This window comes from Equus przewalskii, chromosome 20 (genome assembly GCF_037783145.1).
Source record: "Equus przewalskii isolate Varuska chromosome 20, EquPr2, whole genome shotgun sequence".
Taxonomy (NCBI): domain Eukaryota; kingdom Metazoa; phylum Chordata; class Mammalia; order Perissodactyla; family Equidae; genus Equus; species Equus przewalskii.
The window spans coordinates 16,771,560-16,790,706 of record NC_091850.1 but is presented as its reverse complement, the minus strand read 5'-3'; the positions used below and the strand labels follow the sequence as shown (position 1 = coordinate 16,790,706).

Sequence of the window (19,147 nt, the reverse complement as noted above, 5' to 3'; positions counted from 1 at the left end):
TTGAGGACAGTTCTGTAATGTTATTGTAAGTGGCTTTGGTAACTCTACAAAGAGATGATTAAGATACGCCTGAGTTCTAATAGTCATTTCTGTGATTGTTGTATCTTATAGAATGAGAATGTTAAATTTACAAATAAAATCTACAGAATTGGAATTAAATCCAACAACAAAGTTCTGGATTATTTGGCCACATTCTAGTTCTAGATTATCTAGATTGTTCATAAATCTTGTTATTTTTGTCCAAATACTGTCACGTCCTCTTAACACTTTGGAGTTAATTCATCAAATATTGAATGCATCTTACTCAGAGGGTTCTTTCCCCTCTGGAAAGCTAAATATAATAGTTAGTAATTCTCTTTATAATCATTTACCACATGGAAGAGTTGGCAGTTGGTCATAACTATTTACTTATCTCATTATTTATGAAACTCATTTTATATTGACTAAGCTATACATATGCGTAATCTTTGCAGATACAGATCTAATTGAAAATACTATACAGCTTTGCTTTGTGTCAATAGCAAGTTGAATGATGGTTTGAAACTAAAAATAACATTTTGCAAAAATGTATGCTGAGGAAAAAAACTAGTTTTCCTTTTGGATTGGAAATGGAGCTTATGCTTTCTTCGAGGAAATTTGAACTGAGTGATATAAGATAATTATGATTGTATTTTTGGTTTGTATTTGGAAATAGATTTTATTGTTAAACGATTGGTAGTTTATTGCAGAAATAGACTGTGGGTATGGATTCATTGTCATTTCTTGACAGTTTTTCATTTTTGAACAGGAGCTGTGTTGAGGGGGTGACCAAGCACTCACTTCTTTGCCGTGTTCCCCCCTCAATCAAAATGACTTCCCTTTTATCTATTTTATACAGAAGAAATCATTCAGATATTAAAGAGTAGAGAGAAATTCTTTACTAATGAAAAAAGTCTTCTGTTACTATTTGAAAGACACTGCTCTCAAACATAAATTGTCATAGTGCAGAAGATGTGATTAGTTCTTGAGGATCACGTTTTTATTACAGAATATAAAAAACTTAATAAAATGATATGAAAACCACGTTATAGAGGTGCCACTAAGCAATAAAATGATCTACTCTCAGTATATTTTTCATGTTGTTTAATTAGAGTGATTTGAAGATACAGATTCATTTTCTAATACTGATCATTTCTTTTAGTTTATTTTTCTAATTCTAGTATAATTAAATAAAATTATAAACTGACCATTCGAAACTTAAAGTGGCATTTTATGTCACTGTCAACTGTGATCATACTATTCAAATACATAAGTATCAAGTAATTTCTGTTTTCTCTTCCATTGAAGCATGTTGAAGCATGAAGAGAGACAGCTCTCATTTCACGAAATAAACATTTACTGTATAGTATGTGCCAGTCATAATGCTAAATGCTGAGAATATAGTCCCTGTATATATGGAATTTAAAATTTGTGGGCCAATTTTTAAGAATTAATACCTATTATCTTGTTTTTCTAGCCTAATTCTGGTGAACTGGATCCTTTATATGTAGTAGAAGTACTTCTGCGCTGTAGCAAAGAGAGCCTGAAAAATTCAGCTACTGAGGCTGCAAAACCAGCTAAACCAGATGAGAAAGGAGAGATGCAGGTTTGTACTTTATTTTTTATCTTTGGATTTCAGATATTTTGTGAATTATTTATAATCACTAAATTTCCTGATTGTGATTATAATGAACATACTGTCAGGATTTCTAAATTGAAAGTTTTCAAGGTATTTTAAGGTGTGTTAAAGCCATCTAAAATATCGGTAGGATGATTAATGAGATTTAAGCTCTCTTTCTCTTTTACCAAATTATGGGCGTGGTAAATAATGACAAGGTGAAAGATAAAGAGAATTTAATAATATAAATTTTTCCATGAAGCTGGATTTTATCTGGGCTAAAAAGATGTTTCATCATTTTTGTGGCCAAATAATTTTACAGTTTTATTCCATCCGTGCTGTTTATTATATTCCTGTGAAAATGACAATTGAAGCAGTGTTTTGATAATGAAAAATTCCTACCCAAGTTTCCTTAGTTAAAATCATTTAATTTACTTGTGCTTTTAATGAAATGCAAAACATTCAGATTGCTACATGAGATACCCATATTTCTTAAATGTCTCCTGTTTTATTTTATTTTAAAATAATTGTAGGTAAAATCTTCTTGTAGACATTCCAAGTATCTATTTGAAGGCTAATATCATACTGGAATTTTGTTATTTTTAAACATTGCTTTAAGTATGTGGCATATTGGCTAGGTCTTTTAGGAAATGTCATTGTAATGGTATTTGTTATGATAAGCTTTTGTTTGTAGAAAGTAAAATCTGCCACTGCAACTTCATAGGCTACCTCTTTGGATCAATTGATAACTATGAGATTCAGAGTTGGCAGTATTTAAGAAGACTGTTCATTATTAAACATTTTTAAATAATGGTTTAAAAGTATAGTTATTTATAATTGTAAACACCAGCTAGCCTTTGGTCTCTGGTCCTCAATCTTCTAATTTATTCTCCTCCTGAATTCCACCACCATTGAAACTTGTAGGGTTCCCCCCCCCCAATGTTTATTTTACCAACTGACTGCTTAACTATAAATGAGGCGAAAACTCCCACAGTTGGGCATATATTCATGTACCCAAAGGGACCTTTGAAGTTATTGCAGCTTGGAATGGCAAATATGTGGCACACATCCCAACATTCTCCTTCTCTCATGGGAAACATTGATAATAAGTCATGGAACTCTTTCACACTGAAAGCCTAGACTCTTTTTCAAAGAAAATGATGTAATGACTGATTCATTGGAATTAGCATTTTAGGTGAAACTTGTCTGCTGTCTGTCTCCATTCTAGGCCCAAATTTTGGTAAGCCTAGCAGCTGGGCCTGTTTTACTTAAAGATACTGAGAAGCTTTGCAGTACTTAATAATCATGATTTGGTTCAGTTTAATAGACAGCTTCTACTGTGAAGGCTTCACTGGACCCTGGGCAAACTGAGTGTCTTTCCTCTACTCCTATTACATTTTTTATTCAGTTGATTTCAGCATGTGCTGCTAAAGAAATTAAGGGGGAGATGTGTTAGCATAAATTATGTATATAGTCTTTGACATCAAGAGGTTTACAGCTTAACGGGGAGAGCATTTTGTGTTCAAAGAGCTAGATGAACATCAGAGATAAATCTCTAGAGGTAGGATGGGTGTGTTTGGAGGGAGGATTAGTAAAGAAAGCTTTATAAAAGAAGTAGTGAGATTTGAACAAACTTCTAGAAATATTAGAATTTTTTCAGACAAGAATTGCATTCCCAGCAGAGGAAGCAACATGTGCAGAACATGAAGCATCCCTCTTTAAAAAGAACTCCCAGGTTCTCTTCTGTATGGTTGAATGACATAGGTGTAAGAATAAAACAGAGAGGAGGACTGTTATCTTTAGAAACAGAATATATAGATAATATCGTTTGCTTTTGTAAATTAATATTTTGAATAGGAATCTTGGATATAGGGAAATACTTCCAGAGGCAGTTTATAAGAAAATCTCATTTCTCAACTGCAGTGACTATGTAGCACTATTCAGGGAAGGTTTGGACCAGACTTCCTTTGCATGAGATATGAGGAGGAAGTAGAATTTCCATAGTTATCTTTCACTTCTCTAACTCTGAGTCTGTATAACACCAAATTTAGCTTTTTATTAGCCTTTGTACAAGACTACTTTCTAAAGTGACTTTTCCTTTTAACTATGAAATAAATACTCTTGAACTTTTTTCCAGGAAAATAAAATGGCTTAGAATATAGCCAGCTCTGGATTACAGTTCATTAGTAGAGATTAACACTTTAGACAGTGTATTCTAAAGATTGCTTGCAATTTTGTCATTGTTGCGTTGCCAGCTTCAAGTATGTGTAACCACTGCCCCTATCACAGCCTCTTCATGAGAGTTAAATGAGACTTGGTGTCAGGGAATGAAGACCATAAATATAGGGTCTAGATAAGTGATTTCTGTTTTGTTTCCCTAGGCAAAGAACTTACTAGAATCATTCAGCATTAGATAAAAACATCTATAAAAGGACATAAAATAGCACATTACAGGTTACAACTATACACTTATCATATATGACAACTGTTGGAGAATCAGGATACCCCTTAATAGTTGTGATGGAATGAGATTTAGTTGTTTTGTCACTTAAAGTTTGCATCAAAAGTATACTATTTATTACAAATTGAAATCGGATTTTTGCGGCGGGGGTAGACTTTGAACATGTTTAAAATAGCTGATTTAAACTCTGGCTATTAAGTCCAATGTGTGGACTTCCTCCGGGACAGTTTCTATTGACTGCTGTTTTTGCCTGTGTATAGACCACACTTTGTTGTTTTTATACACGCTTGTAATTTTTTTGTTGAACACTGCTGCACATTTTAGTTGATATCACGTGGCAACTTGAGAAATCAGATACCCCGCCCAGAGTTTATTTATGTTGCTATTTGTTGTTTGTTTGCTTGCTTGTTTGTTTAGTGGACTTTTCTGAATTGATTCTGTTAAACCTGTACTTTTTGTTGTGTATGGCTGCTAAAGTCTCTGCTTGGTTACCTTAGTAGTCAGCTAATAATTAAACAGAGACTTCCTTAAATGCCCAGAACTGTTAAGTTTACCAGTCTTTGCTGAGGTGCTCTGCAGGCATATTGCAGTATTCCTTTAAACACTCAGCCAGGCAGTTGACAACACTACCTTGGCCTTCACTTCTTGTGTACACAGTCTCAAGGTCAGCCAGAAGTGAGAGCTTATTAGGGCCTTCTCAGTTCTTTCTTGAGCATGAGCACAGCCCTACACATGCATGTGGCCTTCTAGATTCCTAGGAATGTGTCAGAGCCTTTCAGATTCCCCTATGAACATTTTACTTCCCAGCTTTTCTTTTTAAGCTTTTCGGTTAATCTATTTGCCCTGTTATCCACCATCTCAGGAAGCCATGATGTTAAACAGTTGCCTCTTCTATTTTCAACAAATGCCCCCAGCAAAAAGGTTGTTTACTCTGGGCAAGCCCGAAGTCAGGTCAAATAAAGACAGCCTTGTGAATGGAGTCTTCTAGGGACCACTAGACAGGTGAAATAATGACACTTCTCTGGGAATGGGATTTTGAAGTAGTTCTAACCCTGCTTTGTCCCCTCCAGTGGCTACTAGACTAATTTTCACTGTGATTGTAGGCTGTTGGTTTTGAAGGCTACTGTAGAGTGGGTAGAGGAGGAGAGATGAAGGTAAGTTAAAACACCTTAAAGCTAAACTCTCCTTAGATTGCTGTAAGTTGTTGGTTAATTTTCAGAGTTCTGAAGAACTTGACTTTGACCCTTTTTGCCAGTGTTCTCAATGCTTTTATGGAGTTTTTGGAGGTTCTTACTCCTCTGTTTTCACTGACATTCTTCTGAATAAACGTAGAGAAAATATCTAGTACATTCAGTAGATTATTACATCAGCTTTTAACTTAGATCAAGACACAAATTCAGTTTTTAAAAATCTAAAATTTAGTATCAGTTTAAGTTTTGTCTGACTTGATTGAAATTCATTTGCTTTAGAAAACATCTTTCTGGTTTGGATAAAAAATTCAAAAATTGTGTTCAGCTAATAGTCTTGATTTGAAGAAATGACATTGCTTGAAATTCACAGAATGTATTGGCTTAAAACTTACTGACTTCTGATATTATCTGCCTTATCATTTGCTTATCTTAAAAGGGGAAATTGATTTATGGCTAGCTTGCAAAGTTTCAAAAGGTCTAAGAATAAAAATACTTGCTCCTATTGATATTCTAACAAGTTTCTAATAATTGCCCTCATAATTATTTGGATTTGTATAGACCAGTGTTGCATCATGGTGAACCTGAATTCTAATTTACTTTATAAAGGTTATTAGGTTTAGAAAGTTGAATAAACTGCTCCGTGCAAATATTGTGATATGTTTTTAAATTGGGCCAGCCCCAGTGGGCTAGTGGTTAAGTTTAGTGCACTCCCCTTCAGCAGCCTGGGTTCATTTCTGGGACGCGTACCTATACCACTCATCTGTCAGTGGCCGTGCTGTGACTGCAGCTCACATACAAAAAGAGGAAGATTGGCAGCAGATGTTAGCTCAGGGCACATCTTCCTCAGCAAAAAGTAAAATCCCTGTGAGTGTAGAGATTTATAATTTCATGGCAACTATTCAGTTGGCTTTTAAACATTTAACTTCTCATTTACAAAACTTAAGTCTTAGGATCTCCCTTTCCTGTACTTGTAGAAGAGCCTTTGTAGTCTCTTTCTTGTTAATGTGAGAGTTAGTTGACTGTTTCTTGAATGGAGCTTATTATGTAAGCAGTGTTAGAAATTGGACAGTTTGTTTTTCTTCTCAATCAAGTCTTCGCAGAGAATGTTTATTCTGTTTTTAAGGAAATTCTCAAGTACTTGTGCGTAATGAATTCAGCTGCAAGTACAAAAAGCGTATACTTGCTCTCTAAAGCCAAGTGAATTATTTTTTATTTTTCTGCCATTTTGGATTATGTACATGTACCTCAGTGTAGAAAACTTGTGCATCTCTCCCTTTGAGTGTTGGCTGCTTAGTACATTATTGATTATTTTTCATGTCCTGACTCGTCTTTTTCCAGCCAGACAGTGCATCTAGGATTTGCATAGATCACAAACTGGTGGTTCAAAAGCCACTTCAGCCCACATAATGTCTTCTTTAAAAATGAATTTGACGGTTTGAGAATAAAAATAATGATAGTAAAGGATAATAATAAAGTGTAAATGAAATAAGAATCTACCAGTCCAGACTGAGATAGTAGGTAGATAGATAGATAGAAGGATAGATAGATAAAATGTGAAAGGAATAGTGATATTAGGAAAGTCACCATTAGGCAACTACCTCAAATACTAATTGACTCAGGCAAGAATAATCTGTGAATGCTAAAACTCGTGAGTTGAAAGTTTAATGGGGAATAGGATATTTACAAATTCTCGGGGCCGGCTCCGTGGCCGAGTGGTTAAGTTCACGCACTCCGCTGCGGCGGCCCAGGGTTCGGATCCTGGGCGCGGACATGGCACCGCTCATCAGGCCACGTTGAGGCGGCGTCCCACATCCCACAACTAGAAGGACCTGCAACTAAGATATACAACTGTGTACAGCGGGGTTTGGGGAGATAAAGCAGGAAAAAAAAAAAGATAGGCAACAGTTGTTAGCCCAGGTGCCAATAAAAAAAAAAACAAATTCTCTAAAGAATCTCCCCACAAATTTGTTACTAATTGAAAGGGGGAAGTAGTAACTTTACAGTAGAGAATGCTAGCAGATACCACTTTAATTAAGGGATCAAAAGTACTGTTACCAGTGATGTTGACCAATGGACTGAGAAGGGGAAAAAAATCACTTCTGCCAAAAATGCATAACCTGAATATGATGATTCTTCATGATTAGACAAACCCAAATTGTGGGTCATTCTACAGAATAGCCTATAGTATTAAAAAATGTCACTGTCTTGAGAGTCACAGAAAAACTGAGGAACTGTTTCAGATTAAAGGAGAATAAAGAAATATTACAGCTAAATTCAATGTATGATCCTGGTTTGGATCTGTGAAGTGGTGGGGGACAAAGGAAGATGGTATAAAAGGCATTATTGGGAAAGTCGATGAAATTTAAATATGGACTGCAGATTAGATAATGTCATTATATCATCGTTAAATTTCCCCCTTTTAATACTTATACTGTGGACATGTGAGTGTGTATGTGTGTGTGTGTAGAGAGAGAGAGAGAGAATGATAAAGTAAATGGGACAAAATGTAAATAATTGGTGAATCTGAATAAAGTTATATGAGAGCTCTTTATCCTATTCTTGTAACTTTTCTGTAAATTTGAAATTATATGAAAATGTCAGTATCATAAAAGAACAAAAAAGGTGAGTAGTATTCTAGATTAAAGAAGACTAAAGAGACTTGACAGTTAAATGCAATAAATGGTCCTTGGTTGGATACAGGATCCAAAAGTAGCACAGTCATCATGCGTAGCTTAATGACGGGGATATGTTCTGATAAATGTCATTAGGCAATTTTGTTGTTGTGCGAACATCATAGCATGTACTGAAGGGGAACAAAATTTGCCATCCCAAAATGAGTCTCTTTTACATAAGGACTATTTGAGGTTGATTATTTTTAAGAAACAAAAGGCTGAGTTTTTCTTGTTACGTCCCCATGAACTGCCTAAAAGAATTCAGATATACAAACCTGTCTCAGGAAGTGAGCTGCCACCTTAGCATAACATAAACTAGTCTAGACAGAGAGGAACCTAGAAAAGCCTGTTTGTTGGGCTCCCCTTGTGTTGTTCTGTTTCTGTGTGCCCAAACACATGTTTTTCAAACTGTGCTCCTTTTCAACTACCTGTGAATTGACTTCCTTCCCTTTGAAGTCTCTGACTCTCCCCACCCCCAATGTCTTCTTTCATCTTTAGCTAAGGATGGTATTTAAGGTGAGGGCTTTGGCCATTTTGACGAGTTACTTGCTTTCCTGGCTTTCTCCCAGGTATACATGTTATTAAACTTTTGTTTGTTTTTCTCCTGTTAATCTGTCTCATGTCAGTTTAATTCTTTGACTAGCCAGAAGAACCTAGAAGGATAGAGGAAAATTTCTTCCTCCCCTGTGGTACTTTTACAAACCTAGATGATATAACCTACTACACACCCATGTTATGTGATCCTATTCTATGGGACCACCGTTGTATATGTGGTCTGTCATTGACCAAAACGTCCTAGTGCAGCACATAACTATAGTCGCGGCAGTAGAAATAGTGATCTATAAAGGACATTATTGAGTCAGTTGAGGAAATTTTAATATGGACTGTATGTTAAATGATATTCTATTGTTAAATTTTTATGAGCTCATAATATTGTGACTATGCAGGAGAATGTGCTTGATCTTAAAAGATACCTGCTGAAGTGTTTGCTGGTGAGGTGAAGTAACCTGTTGTCTGCAAATTAATTTCAAATGGTTAAAAGAAGAGGAAGAAAAAGAACGACAGAAAGAAAGAAAAAACACCCCCAAAGAACCCCTCAAAAACTTATCTAGAGAGGGATAAAGGCACATATGGCAAACTATTAACAGTCGGGAAAATCTAATTGAGAGAATACAGTGGACAGTTTATTGCATTATTTTTTTCAGTTTTCAAATAGAAAGTTGTACTTGTCCACTTTAAACAGTGCATGTTCTCCATTTTTTCAGTCTCCATCTGTCTCACTTATTAACACTTAATTATCTACCTTTTCTCTTTGGTATTTCAGTATGATTTCTGCTGTTTTAACACTGGTATATGAAGATTTGTTGACAAATATTTATTACACTAAATAGTATTTTTAAAAGGTGGTTAGGCACTATTTTAAAGTATTTTACATGCATTGTCTCATTTAATTCTCACAACAGTTTAATGAGATAGCTATAATTTTATCCCCATTTTTAAAATGGGGAAATTGAAGCTTAAAAGTGCTAGGTGACTTGCTTATGGTCACACAATTAGCTGAAGACTAAATTGAACCCAGGCAGTCTTGACTTTGGCACCCATGCTTAACCACTGTGCCATTTTGTTCAGTAAAGCACTATGAATATGTTTGTTAGCAGAAAACGAATGACAGTTGTTTTTTCAGTGGTGATCAGAGTAAAGGTGGTCATAGGAGAGCAGTATACTCGTGAATTTGGACCTGAGAAAATGTTAACCTCTCTTCAGTTTATAGAGGCCCTCTGAATTTAAAGAAAGCAAAATAGCATATTTGATGATGAGGGAAGAGTATTCTTGTCCAGAGAAAGGATGGAAGAAAGTTTGAAGATGGGTGATCTTGAAGATTGTCTAATAGAGTATATACTGTTTTCTCTGCTTGAAATCTTTTTTCCATCTCTTCATTCTGGCCCATCCATAGCTTACGTGAACTGTACTTGGCTGTCTAAACCCAAATAGGAGTCTTTCTTTCCTCTGTAGTGCTATAGTACTTTTAGGTATTCAACAAGTGCCAAATACTGAGGACACAAAAGTGAATAAAGTATGGATTCTGTATTGAGGGAATCACTTATTTTTTATTTGCCTGTTATTAAGGGGTTTGAATTAGTTTTTAAATATAGTCCCTACTAAGATGTAAGTTTCCACAATGATTATTATCTACTTATTATACCTGTCATATGTTTTTAATATAGGTTCCTTTTAAGGATTCAAGCTAAATTTAGGAAATGGCAGAATTTGAAAGTGTGCAATTTTAATTGTAATGTATATATAACTTTTTGTTGATAGGTTGTTCCAGTTTTGGTGCATCTCCTGTCTGCTATCAGCAGTGTTAGGCTTTACATTCCTAAAGACCTTCGACCAATGGACAATAGACAGAGTGTTTTAAAATCAATACAGGTATACACGTTAATTTTATAAATTGAATATAAATTTTATGTAAATATAAATAGGATTTATAATGAGGCAACTGAAATGCATTTAAATACATTGCTTTCTTTCAGAAAAACTATAAGTACTACCAATAGTAGCAGTTCTTTTTAATAAAAATAGTGACCTCAGATCTACCTGTAGATTGTTCCCTCTCTCAATCTACCAACAAAGTGGGTTACTAAAGGAGGGTTCACAAAGGAAAACGTGGCCACTATTATATGCTGAATATGTTCACCTATTTGTTGAGTGAAGATAACTATAGGCTTTGGAAAATTTTGTGCATAAAATCATGTGCCGGACTTTTAACCATTTTTTATTATAGTTAATAAATGGATGAAATAGTTTTCCTTTTTTTTTAAAGATTGGCACCTGAGCTAACAACTCTTGCCAATCTTCTTCCTTTTTTTTTTTTTTTTTTGCTTTTTCTCCCCAAATCCCCCCAGCATATAGTTGTATATTTTTTTTTAGTTGTGGGTCCTTCCAGTAGTGGCATGCGGGATGCCACCTCAACATGGCCTGATGAGCGGTGCCATGTTTGTGCCCAGCATCCGAACCATTGAAACCCTGGGCCACTGAAGAGGAGCACGCGAACTTAAACACAGCCGTGGGGCCAGCCCCTAGTTTTATTTTCAATAGGAAAAATTATGACTTTCTAGGAAATTTTATTTCCCAGCAGGAAAAAAAAAAAGAGAGACTTTGTTATTTAGTCAGTAAGCATTTGAATAGCATTTACAATTCAGTGAAGGCTGGAATCTGAGAAAACAAGCATACATAAGCAGGATGCTTTCATTGTAGGGTAGGAATTTTTAATTGTGGTCCGTGGGTGGGTTTCCTGAAATGAATACATCTCTTGGGCAGTTTTACAAAATTTTTATGTGGATAACCTTTTTTTAAAAAATTCCTAACTAGCCAAATCCTATCTTGCCTTTAAGGCCTATCTAAGACCCTGGAAGTCTCCCACAGGGATAGCAGCCTCCAGTGAGCTATCCCTCACTGTACTTAACAGTTAAATGTAAAAAAAAGTTTAGTGACAGGGATCTGGACTCTTTAAAAAGTTTGTATCTTTTAATTCAGTAGTGCCCTCCCTAGGAATCAGCCCCAAGGAAAGAATCAGAAAATTGAAAACAATTTACACTTAAGAGATGTTTGATACAGGATTATTAATGATGAGAAGAAGTTACAATCTAAATATACAGTAATGAGTTTATCAATAAGTTGTGCCACATCCCGGATTATTGAACTCTAAGTACTAGAATTATTAGTAAATTATCTCTCTATATCAGTAAATCATAGTACAATGATTCAAAAGGAGTTTTCAAAAACAAATGCAATGGGAAAATGCACTCCATTTTAAGTAGGAAAGACGAAATTATATATGTGGCGTCCTTTTTATTTTTACATCTATGTGCATAGGAAAAAAACAGGAAATTTTTTTTTCCTTAAAGTTTGGCACCTGAGCTAACATCTGTTGCCAATCTTTTTTTTCTTCTTCTTCTCTCTAAAGCCCCCGGTACATAGTTGTATATTCTAGTTGTAGGTCCTTCTGGGTCTGCTGTGTGGGATGCCACCTCAGCATGGCTTGATGAGTGCTACTAGGTCCCCACCCAGGATCTGAACCAGCAAAACCCTGGGTCACCAAAGCAGAGAGCACAGACTTAACCACTTGGCCATGGGGCTGGCCCCCTAGAAGAAAGGCTGATTTAGTTTAGTCTTAACTAATTTTGTCTATAAGATGAAAAATGAATTTTAAATCTTTTGTTTCAGGAAGTTCAGAAACGTTTTCCTGATGGTGTTCCCTTATTAGATCCTATTGATGATATGGGCATTCAAGATCAAGGGCTGAAAAAAGTCATCCAGAAAGTAGAGGCTTTTGAGCATCGAATGTATTCTCATCCACTTCACAATGATCCCAATTTGGAAACTGTGTATACACTTTGTGAAAAAAAAGCACAGGTATGGCAGAAACTTACTTTTTATTGTAGAATTCTATGTATTTCACTAAATAAATGAATATATGTTTTTCATTTTCTTTTCGTATTAAGAAATGTCTAGCTGTGTTTTAAGCTATCTACTCTTACCAGCAAGACAAGATGAAGATCATTTTACTGTAGGATTTGATATATTCCTTTTTTTTTCCCAGTTTTTTACTCTTTTATTGAGATACAACTCACATAGCATAGCATTCACCCTTTTAGAGCATACCATTCAGTAGTTTTTAATATTCACAGATATCTGCAGCCATAACCACCATCGAATTCCAGAACATTTTTATCACCCCCAAAAGAAACCTCATACCAGTTAGCAGTCACTCCCAATATGCTTCACCCTCCAGCCCCTGGCAACTATGTATCTACTTTCTGCCTCTGGATTTGCCTGCTCTGGAGATTTCATTTAAATAACATCATACAGTATGTAGCCTTTTGTGTCTGCCTTCTTCCACTTAGTATAATGTCTTCAAGGTTCATCTATATTGTAGGATGAATTAGTACTTTATTCCTTTTTATGGCAGAAAAATATTCCATTTATATATACCACATTTTTTTTTAACCATTCATCAGTTGATGCACATTTGGGGTCTTTCTACTTTTTGGCTATGAAGAATAATGCTGCTGTGAACATTTGCATACAAATTTTTGTGTGGACATATGTTTTCATTTCACATGGGTAGAATTGGGGGGTCATATAGTAATTCTGTGTTTAACTTTTTGAGAAACTTCCAAATTGGTTTCCAAAGTGGCTGCACCACTTTACACTCTTACTAGCATTTTCTCACCTACACTTGTTATTGTCTGAGTTTTTAATTATAGCCATTCTGATGGTATAAAGTTGTAACAGTCAGCTTTTTAGGGTAATTAGCTGTAATCTCTAACCAATAAAATCACTCTTACAGCCATTCTGAATAATGAATTTAGAAAAAGGTTTTTGAAGTGAACACATTTCTTTCCACTATCCACTTCTCTTCAGCTAGAGTCTTTTGTATTACACAAATGTCACTTCTTCCTTGAAGTTTTATAACTCCTTGCTGTTATGCTTTTTCAACTTTTATCGCATGCCACTTTCATCATGTTTGTCTTCCTGTTTCATGAACTAGATTTTAAGCTCCTTAGGGTCAGGTGTTTCATTTTAGCTTATTTTTACTGTCACATGTCTCCCATAATGATCTATCTTTATAAAGTAGATATCTAGTATTTATTTAATAAATATGTGAATAGAAACTTCTTGGCTTAATAGATTAATGTGTTTAGTTTACAGTTTTACAATACTGCCCGTTTCTAGCTTTCTGTGAACTAACATAGTGTGGCCCTGTGCCATGTGGGGCACAACAGCTGTATTCTCAATGAACATCTAGTACACTATGCTCAGGCCCACCATGAAGGTACTTCTCAGGATGAGGAACCTGAGATACTAAAAGCTTTAATAACTTTCACACGTATACTCAGTTGTGATCCTGGCCTGCTCATCTCTCACCAGGACCACTGCAGCGGCTCCCTCTCTGCTTCCAGTTAGTCCCTACATGGCCACCAGAGAGTCAAGCTTAACAGTTCCACAACACGAAAACAGAGAGACTTGAGCTTGTTTGAATGGTGACTGGAAAACATCCATGGAGAAGGTGGTTTGAAGCCAGAGAGAGAGGCATTATTTGAGCAACTCATATATAGCTAAAAAGGCTCTAATGTCTGACTGAGAGACTGACTAAGTAAACTTGTTATGAAGACTGTGCAATATATGGAAAAACGCTTATGCAGGAGTGTTAGATGAAAAAATGTAGGATCTAAAATTTATGTGAACTATGATTTCAATTTAGCAAAAATAAAAACATACACAAGAAAAGACTGAAAGATAATTCATGTAGCATAACATTCACCCTTTTATGAATCAAAACCTTAAGTGATTGTGTTTGGGCAGTGAGATTATAGTGGTTCCCCACCCCCAGTTGTCTGTAATGTGCTTGTACTGCATTTTTTAATGAAAGAAAACTACAAAGAGTTAATAACTTAGGGAAAAAACAAATCTTTTTATGGCCACCTAGTGATTGCAAAATAAATTTCACATCCCTTAGCCCTGCCTTCAAAATCTGACTCCTCAGCTGTCAGCATTTTAAGCTTATCTGTACTGTCTCGACCCGCTTAACACTCTTGGACCCAGCTTTCCCACGTCTAGAATGGAGACTACAAAATGAGGCAATGCAGAGATGTTCTTGTAGCATTGTTTGAAAAAGTAAATGAATACAAACAACCTCAGTGTTCACCAGTAGAGAATTAGATGTATGAATTATGCATATTGACACAATGGAAATCAACATGGTCATTAAAAAGAGTGAGGTAAATTTCTGTGTTCTTTTTGGAAAAGAAGTCTTGATGTATTCAGTGGAAAAGCAAGCTGATTTCACTTCTATGGGAGAAAAGCTCCTATACCTATGTATCCATGTATTTACAGACATGGTTATCTATGTTCTTTTAAAATGTGTAGAAAAAGATCTAGAACAGCATCATCCAATAGAAATATAGCGCAAGCCACAAATGTAAATTTAAGTTGTTTAGCATCCACCTTTTTAAAAAGTGTGAAGAAACAGGTGAAATTAACTTTAATAATATTTTTATTTAACTTAATATGTCCAAAACACATTTCAACATGTAATCAGTATAAAAATTATTGAGGTGTCAGCCCCATGGCCAAGTGGTTAAGTTCACGCTCTCTGCTCCAGTAGCCCAGGGTTTCACCAGTTCAGATTCTGGGCATGGACATGGCACTGCTCATCAGGCCATGCTGAGGTGGTGTCCCACATGCCACAACTAGAAGGACCTGCAACTAAAAAATATATAACTATGTACTAGGGAGGGTTGGGGAGAAAAAGAAGATTGGCAAGAGTTGTTAGCTCAGGTACCAATCCTTAAAAATAAAAAAATTATTGAGAAGGGGCTGGTGCTGTAGTGGTTAGGTTCATACGCTCCACTTCAGGAGCCTGGGGTTCACAAGTTTGAATCCCAGGTGCAGACCTAGCACCGCTTATCAAGCCGTGCTGTGGTGGCGTCCCATAAAATACAGGAAGATTGGCATGGATGTTCACTCAGGGCCAATCTCCCTCACCAAAAAAAAAATATGTATATATTGAGAAATATATCTTAAATGGTGGGCTCTCTTCTACTAACTAGTAAGGTTTATATGCCTCTGAGTACTTAGCACAGTCTTCTGCTCTGCTCACATGGACATCCTCAAAGAAACTTTAGAAAACAGTTTTTTTTTTTCCCATAGGCCTGATAAGTCACACTAGGTAGCATAGAGTTGCATAGAAAGCATTGCTAGCATTATGACAACACGTCTGTCCATAGCAATATAAATAGTCATTAAGAGCTTGGATTCTAGAGTCTGATAGACAGGGTTTGAACCCCATGTTTATGACTCACTAGCTCTGTGATCTTAACCAGTTTACTTAGTAATCTCTCAACGCATCAGTTTTCTCATCTGTAAAATGCAGATTTAATATTAGTTACCTACCTTATACTATTGCTATAAGAATCAAATGAAATAATGTAAAGCACTAGAAATAGAGTACTTAGCTGTCAATAAATATGAATTACTCAACACCATCATTGCCTTTATCATTTCTACTCCTAAATTGAAGTGTAATAAATTATCTGCAAAATTCCAGTCTTTGAATTTCAGCTTCTCAATCCCTAAACTTTTCTTTCCATCAGTGTTTTTCTGAACTTCAAACTTCCTCTTCAGGATCCCAGTGTTTTCTTGCTCTTGTACTATCATACTCATCACAGTTGAAAAGTATGTGATATTTACTGATTAACAGAATTTTAAAACTCATCCACTCTTTGGGATGACCTCAGTACAGTTTTCTTTTAAGCTTTCATCTCTGTCTATAGAATAAAGACCTATTGTCTTTGCTAAAGCCATTTCCACCTTAGGCAGATTTGTGATGTAATTTGACACCAAGAGAAGGAAGCTTTTTCAGGGTATCATGGGGAAAATATAAGTAGTCAAGAGATAAGATTATATACCTTCATCTTTCTTTTCCTCTTCTCTCAGTTACTCCCTAATTCCCTAAGGATGAAAAGCTACAGCTGATGGGATTGCTACTTAGGAGCATGATTAATTGTCAAATGAATCCTGTCTTGAGACAGCCTATCCTAATTCACCACTGACTTTCTACCTCCTGCTGGTTATCTGATCCAGCTCCTGGCTATCCAACTCTCCCCTCCTCCTAGACTGTCCTCCTTACCCCTTCTCATTGAAGCAAGAGCCGTGCTGTATTCCTCAACTTCTTAAGTTTTTAGCAACTTCTAAATCTCCCTGCTCTGCCTCAAATTTTTCAAATGGACATTTTATATTTTCCACGTATTTAACATTTTTGCCACTTTTTAAGAATTCAGATACTAGTATTTAGGAACTTCAGATACATCATTCCTCCTGTATAATATCCTGGGAAAGTATCTGAGAAGCTCCTATGCACCCCCTCCCTCTCCACCCCATTAAAGCTTTAGTAAAAGAGAAGCTAAAACAGAGAGGTTGTAGGATGTCCTTATAGAATATTTTTGGTTTCATTTCATGAGTAAATCCCATTTTACTTTTTCACTTTATTACTGAACTTCCTTTATGTTCTTATGTGTCTTAGATTGCAATGGATATTAAATCTGCAAAGCGAGAACTAAAGAAAGCAAGAACTGTCCTACAAATGGATGAGCTCAAATGTCGCAAACGTGTTTTAAGGAGGTTGGGATTTGCTACTTCTTCTGATGTCATAGAGATGAAAGGACGAGTGGCTTGTGAGATAAGCAGGTAAAACCTGGTTGTTCTAGAAAACTGATTTTTAAATGGGATACTGTTTTTTAAATGAGGACTATTAATCTTTTGGAAAAGAGCTGTCTTAAAAATATGAAGTTTATACAATATATTATATTATATGTAGTTAATACATATTAACTGCAGGTTTTGACCATGAAGTTAGAAAAGGAGATTAAAAAAAGTCTCTTGGATCCCAGAACTAACCCAGACACCCTTAGCATTTTGATGTACTTCCTTTTTTTTTATTCTAATGCATTGTAGAATCTTTATACAATTGTAATCTTGGTTTATATACAATTTTGTATACTTTTTATTCTTTTACAATTATGAACATTTTTCCATCTTGAAATGTAGTCTAATAGCCATTATCCTTTTATATGTGTAACATATTTTATGAAAGTTTTGGGCTAACAATAAGGTATTATAGTACAGCATATTATAGTCCACAGCTTAAAATTGGATATAAGCTATTGTCTGTTTTGGTAATCTGTTGCCGTTATTACAAATGACCTTAAAACTAAATGATTTAAGCAGGGCCAGGCTGGTGGCACAGCAGTTACGTTTGCACATTCCACTTTGGTGGCCCAGGATTCGCTGGTTCGGATCCCGGCTGCAGACCTATACACTGCTTGTCAAGCCATGCTGTGGTAGGCGTCCCACATATAAAGTAGAGGAAGATGGGCACAGATGTTAGCTCGGGGCCAGTCTTCCTCAGCAAAAAGAGGAGGATTGGTGGCAGATGTTAGCTAAGAGCTAATCTTCCTCAAAAAAAAATAAAAATAAATTAAATAAATGACTTAAAACAACAACAGTTATTTCATTCTCGCTAGTGATTTCTGTGGGTGAGAAATTCAGGAAGAGCCTGTTGGACAATTCTGGCTCAGAGTCTCAAGTGGTTGCCAATAGCCTGAAGGTATAGCTTGCTTTGTCCATAGCTATGACCATTATTCTCAATGAGTCCATAAAAGACATTTTTGAAACAGTTTTTTATGTCTTCTCCATGTCCCTAATGGACAGGGCCAGAGAATTACAGGCCTTGTATATGGTTTCAGACATTTCTGGTGAAGACTTATTCATATTGTTCTTATTGATGATCTAGTTCAGATGTCATGAACTATCATATCTCCACAGGGGCTAAGAGGAGATTGCGGCAAATGACAATTCTTGGCTACTACAAAGGGACAGTGACTAGTCAGCCCCAATGGGTTATTACAGAATAATGTGATATCAGATTTTCTAATTTAGAAAAGCCAAAAATCCAGAATTTTAGATGAAATCCCTTGATTTTTTAAATGTTCAAAAACTAATTTAGAATTATTTTTTTAGTCACCGTGTGAGCCAAATAAACATTCCTCAAGTTAGATTTGGCCCGCAGGCTTCTAGTTTTCCTTCAACTTGTGTTAAAGTTCAGTTTTGCTACTTTGTAATTAAAGAAAACCTAGGCACCATAAAGTTAATAATTTACCCAGGATTGAATCTAGACCACAACAGTGGGCTCATGATTCATATGCAAAAATTAATGTTATTGGAATTATTTCTTTGTGATATTATGTAGTATTTAATAATACATAAATTAATTTCTCTTAGGTGTCTGCAGCTAGATTTAGTCTTGGAAGAATGAGTATTGATTTTATGCTAAAATAGAATCCTTAGAGAGAGAAAACAATAACAAATTTCAAAAAGTATATTACCTTTCCCCAAAATTTGCTTCTCCCTCTCCTTTTTTTTTTTTTTTTTTTTTTTAAGAAGATTAGTCCTGAGCTAACTGCTGCCAATCCTCCTCTTTTTGCTGAGGAAGACTGACCCTGAGCTAACATTCATGCCCATCTTCCTCTGCTTTATATGTGGGACGCCTACGACAGCATGGCTTTCCAAGCGGTGCCATGTCTGCACCCAGGATCCGAACCAGTGAACCTGGGCTGCAGAAAAG

General features: G+C 35.7%; 1 protein-coding gene across 1 annotated transcript in view; it reads left to right on the top strand.

The window, feature by feature from the left end:
- MTREX (Mtr4 exosome RNA helicase) overlaps positions 1 to 19,147 on the top strand; it is a 116,217-nt gene that overhangs the window by 76,179 nt on the left and 20,891 nt on the right. Inside the window, exons 19-22 of the mRNA XM_008532402.2 lie at positions 1,496 to 1,624; positions 10,279 to 10,389; positions 12,187 to 12,375; positions 17,048 to 17,211. Of these exons, the coding sequence (XP_008530624.1) occupies positions 1,496 to 1,624; positions 10,279 to 10,389; positions 12,187 to 12,375; positions 17,048 to 17,211 (593 nt within the window). The remainder of the gene's footprint in view (positions 1 to 1,495; positions 1,625 to 10,278; positions 10,390 to 12,186; positions 12,376 to 17,047; positions 17,212 to 19,147) is intronic.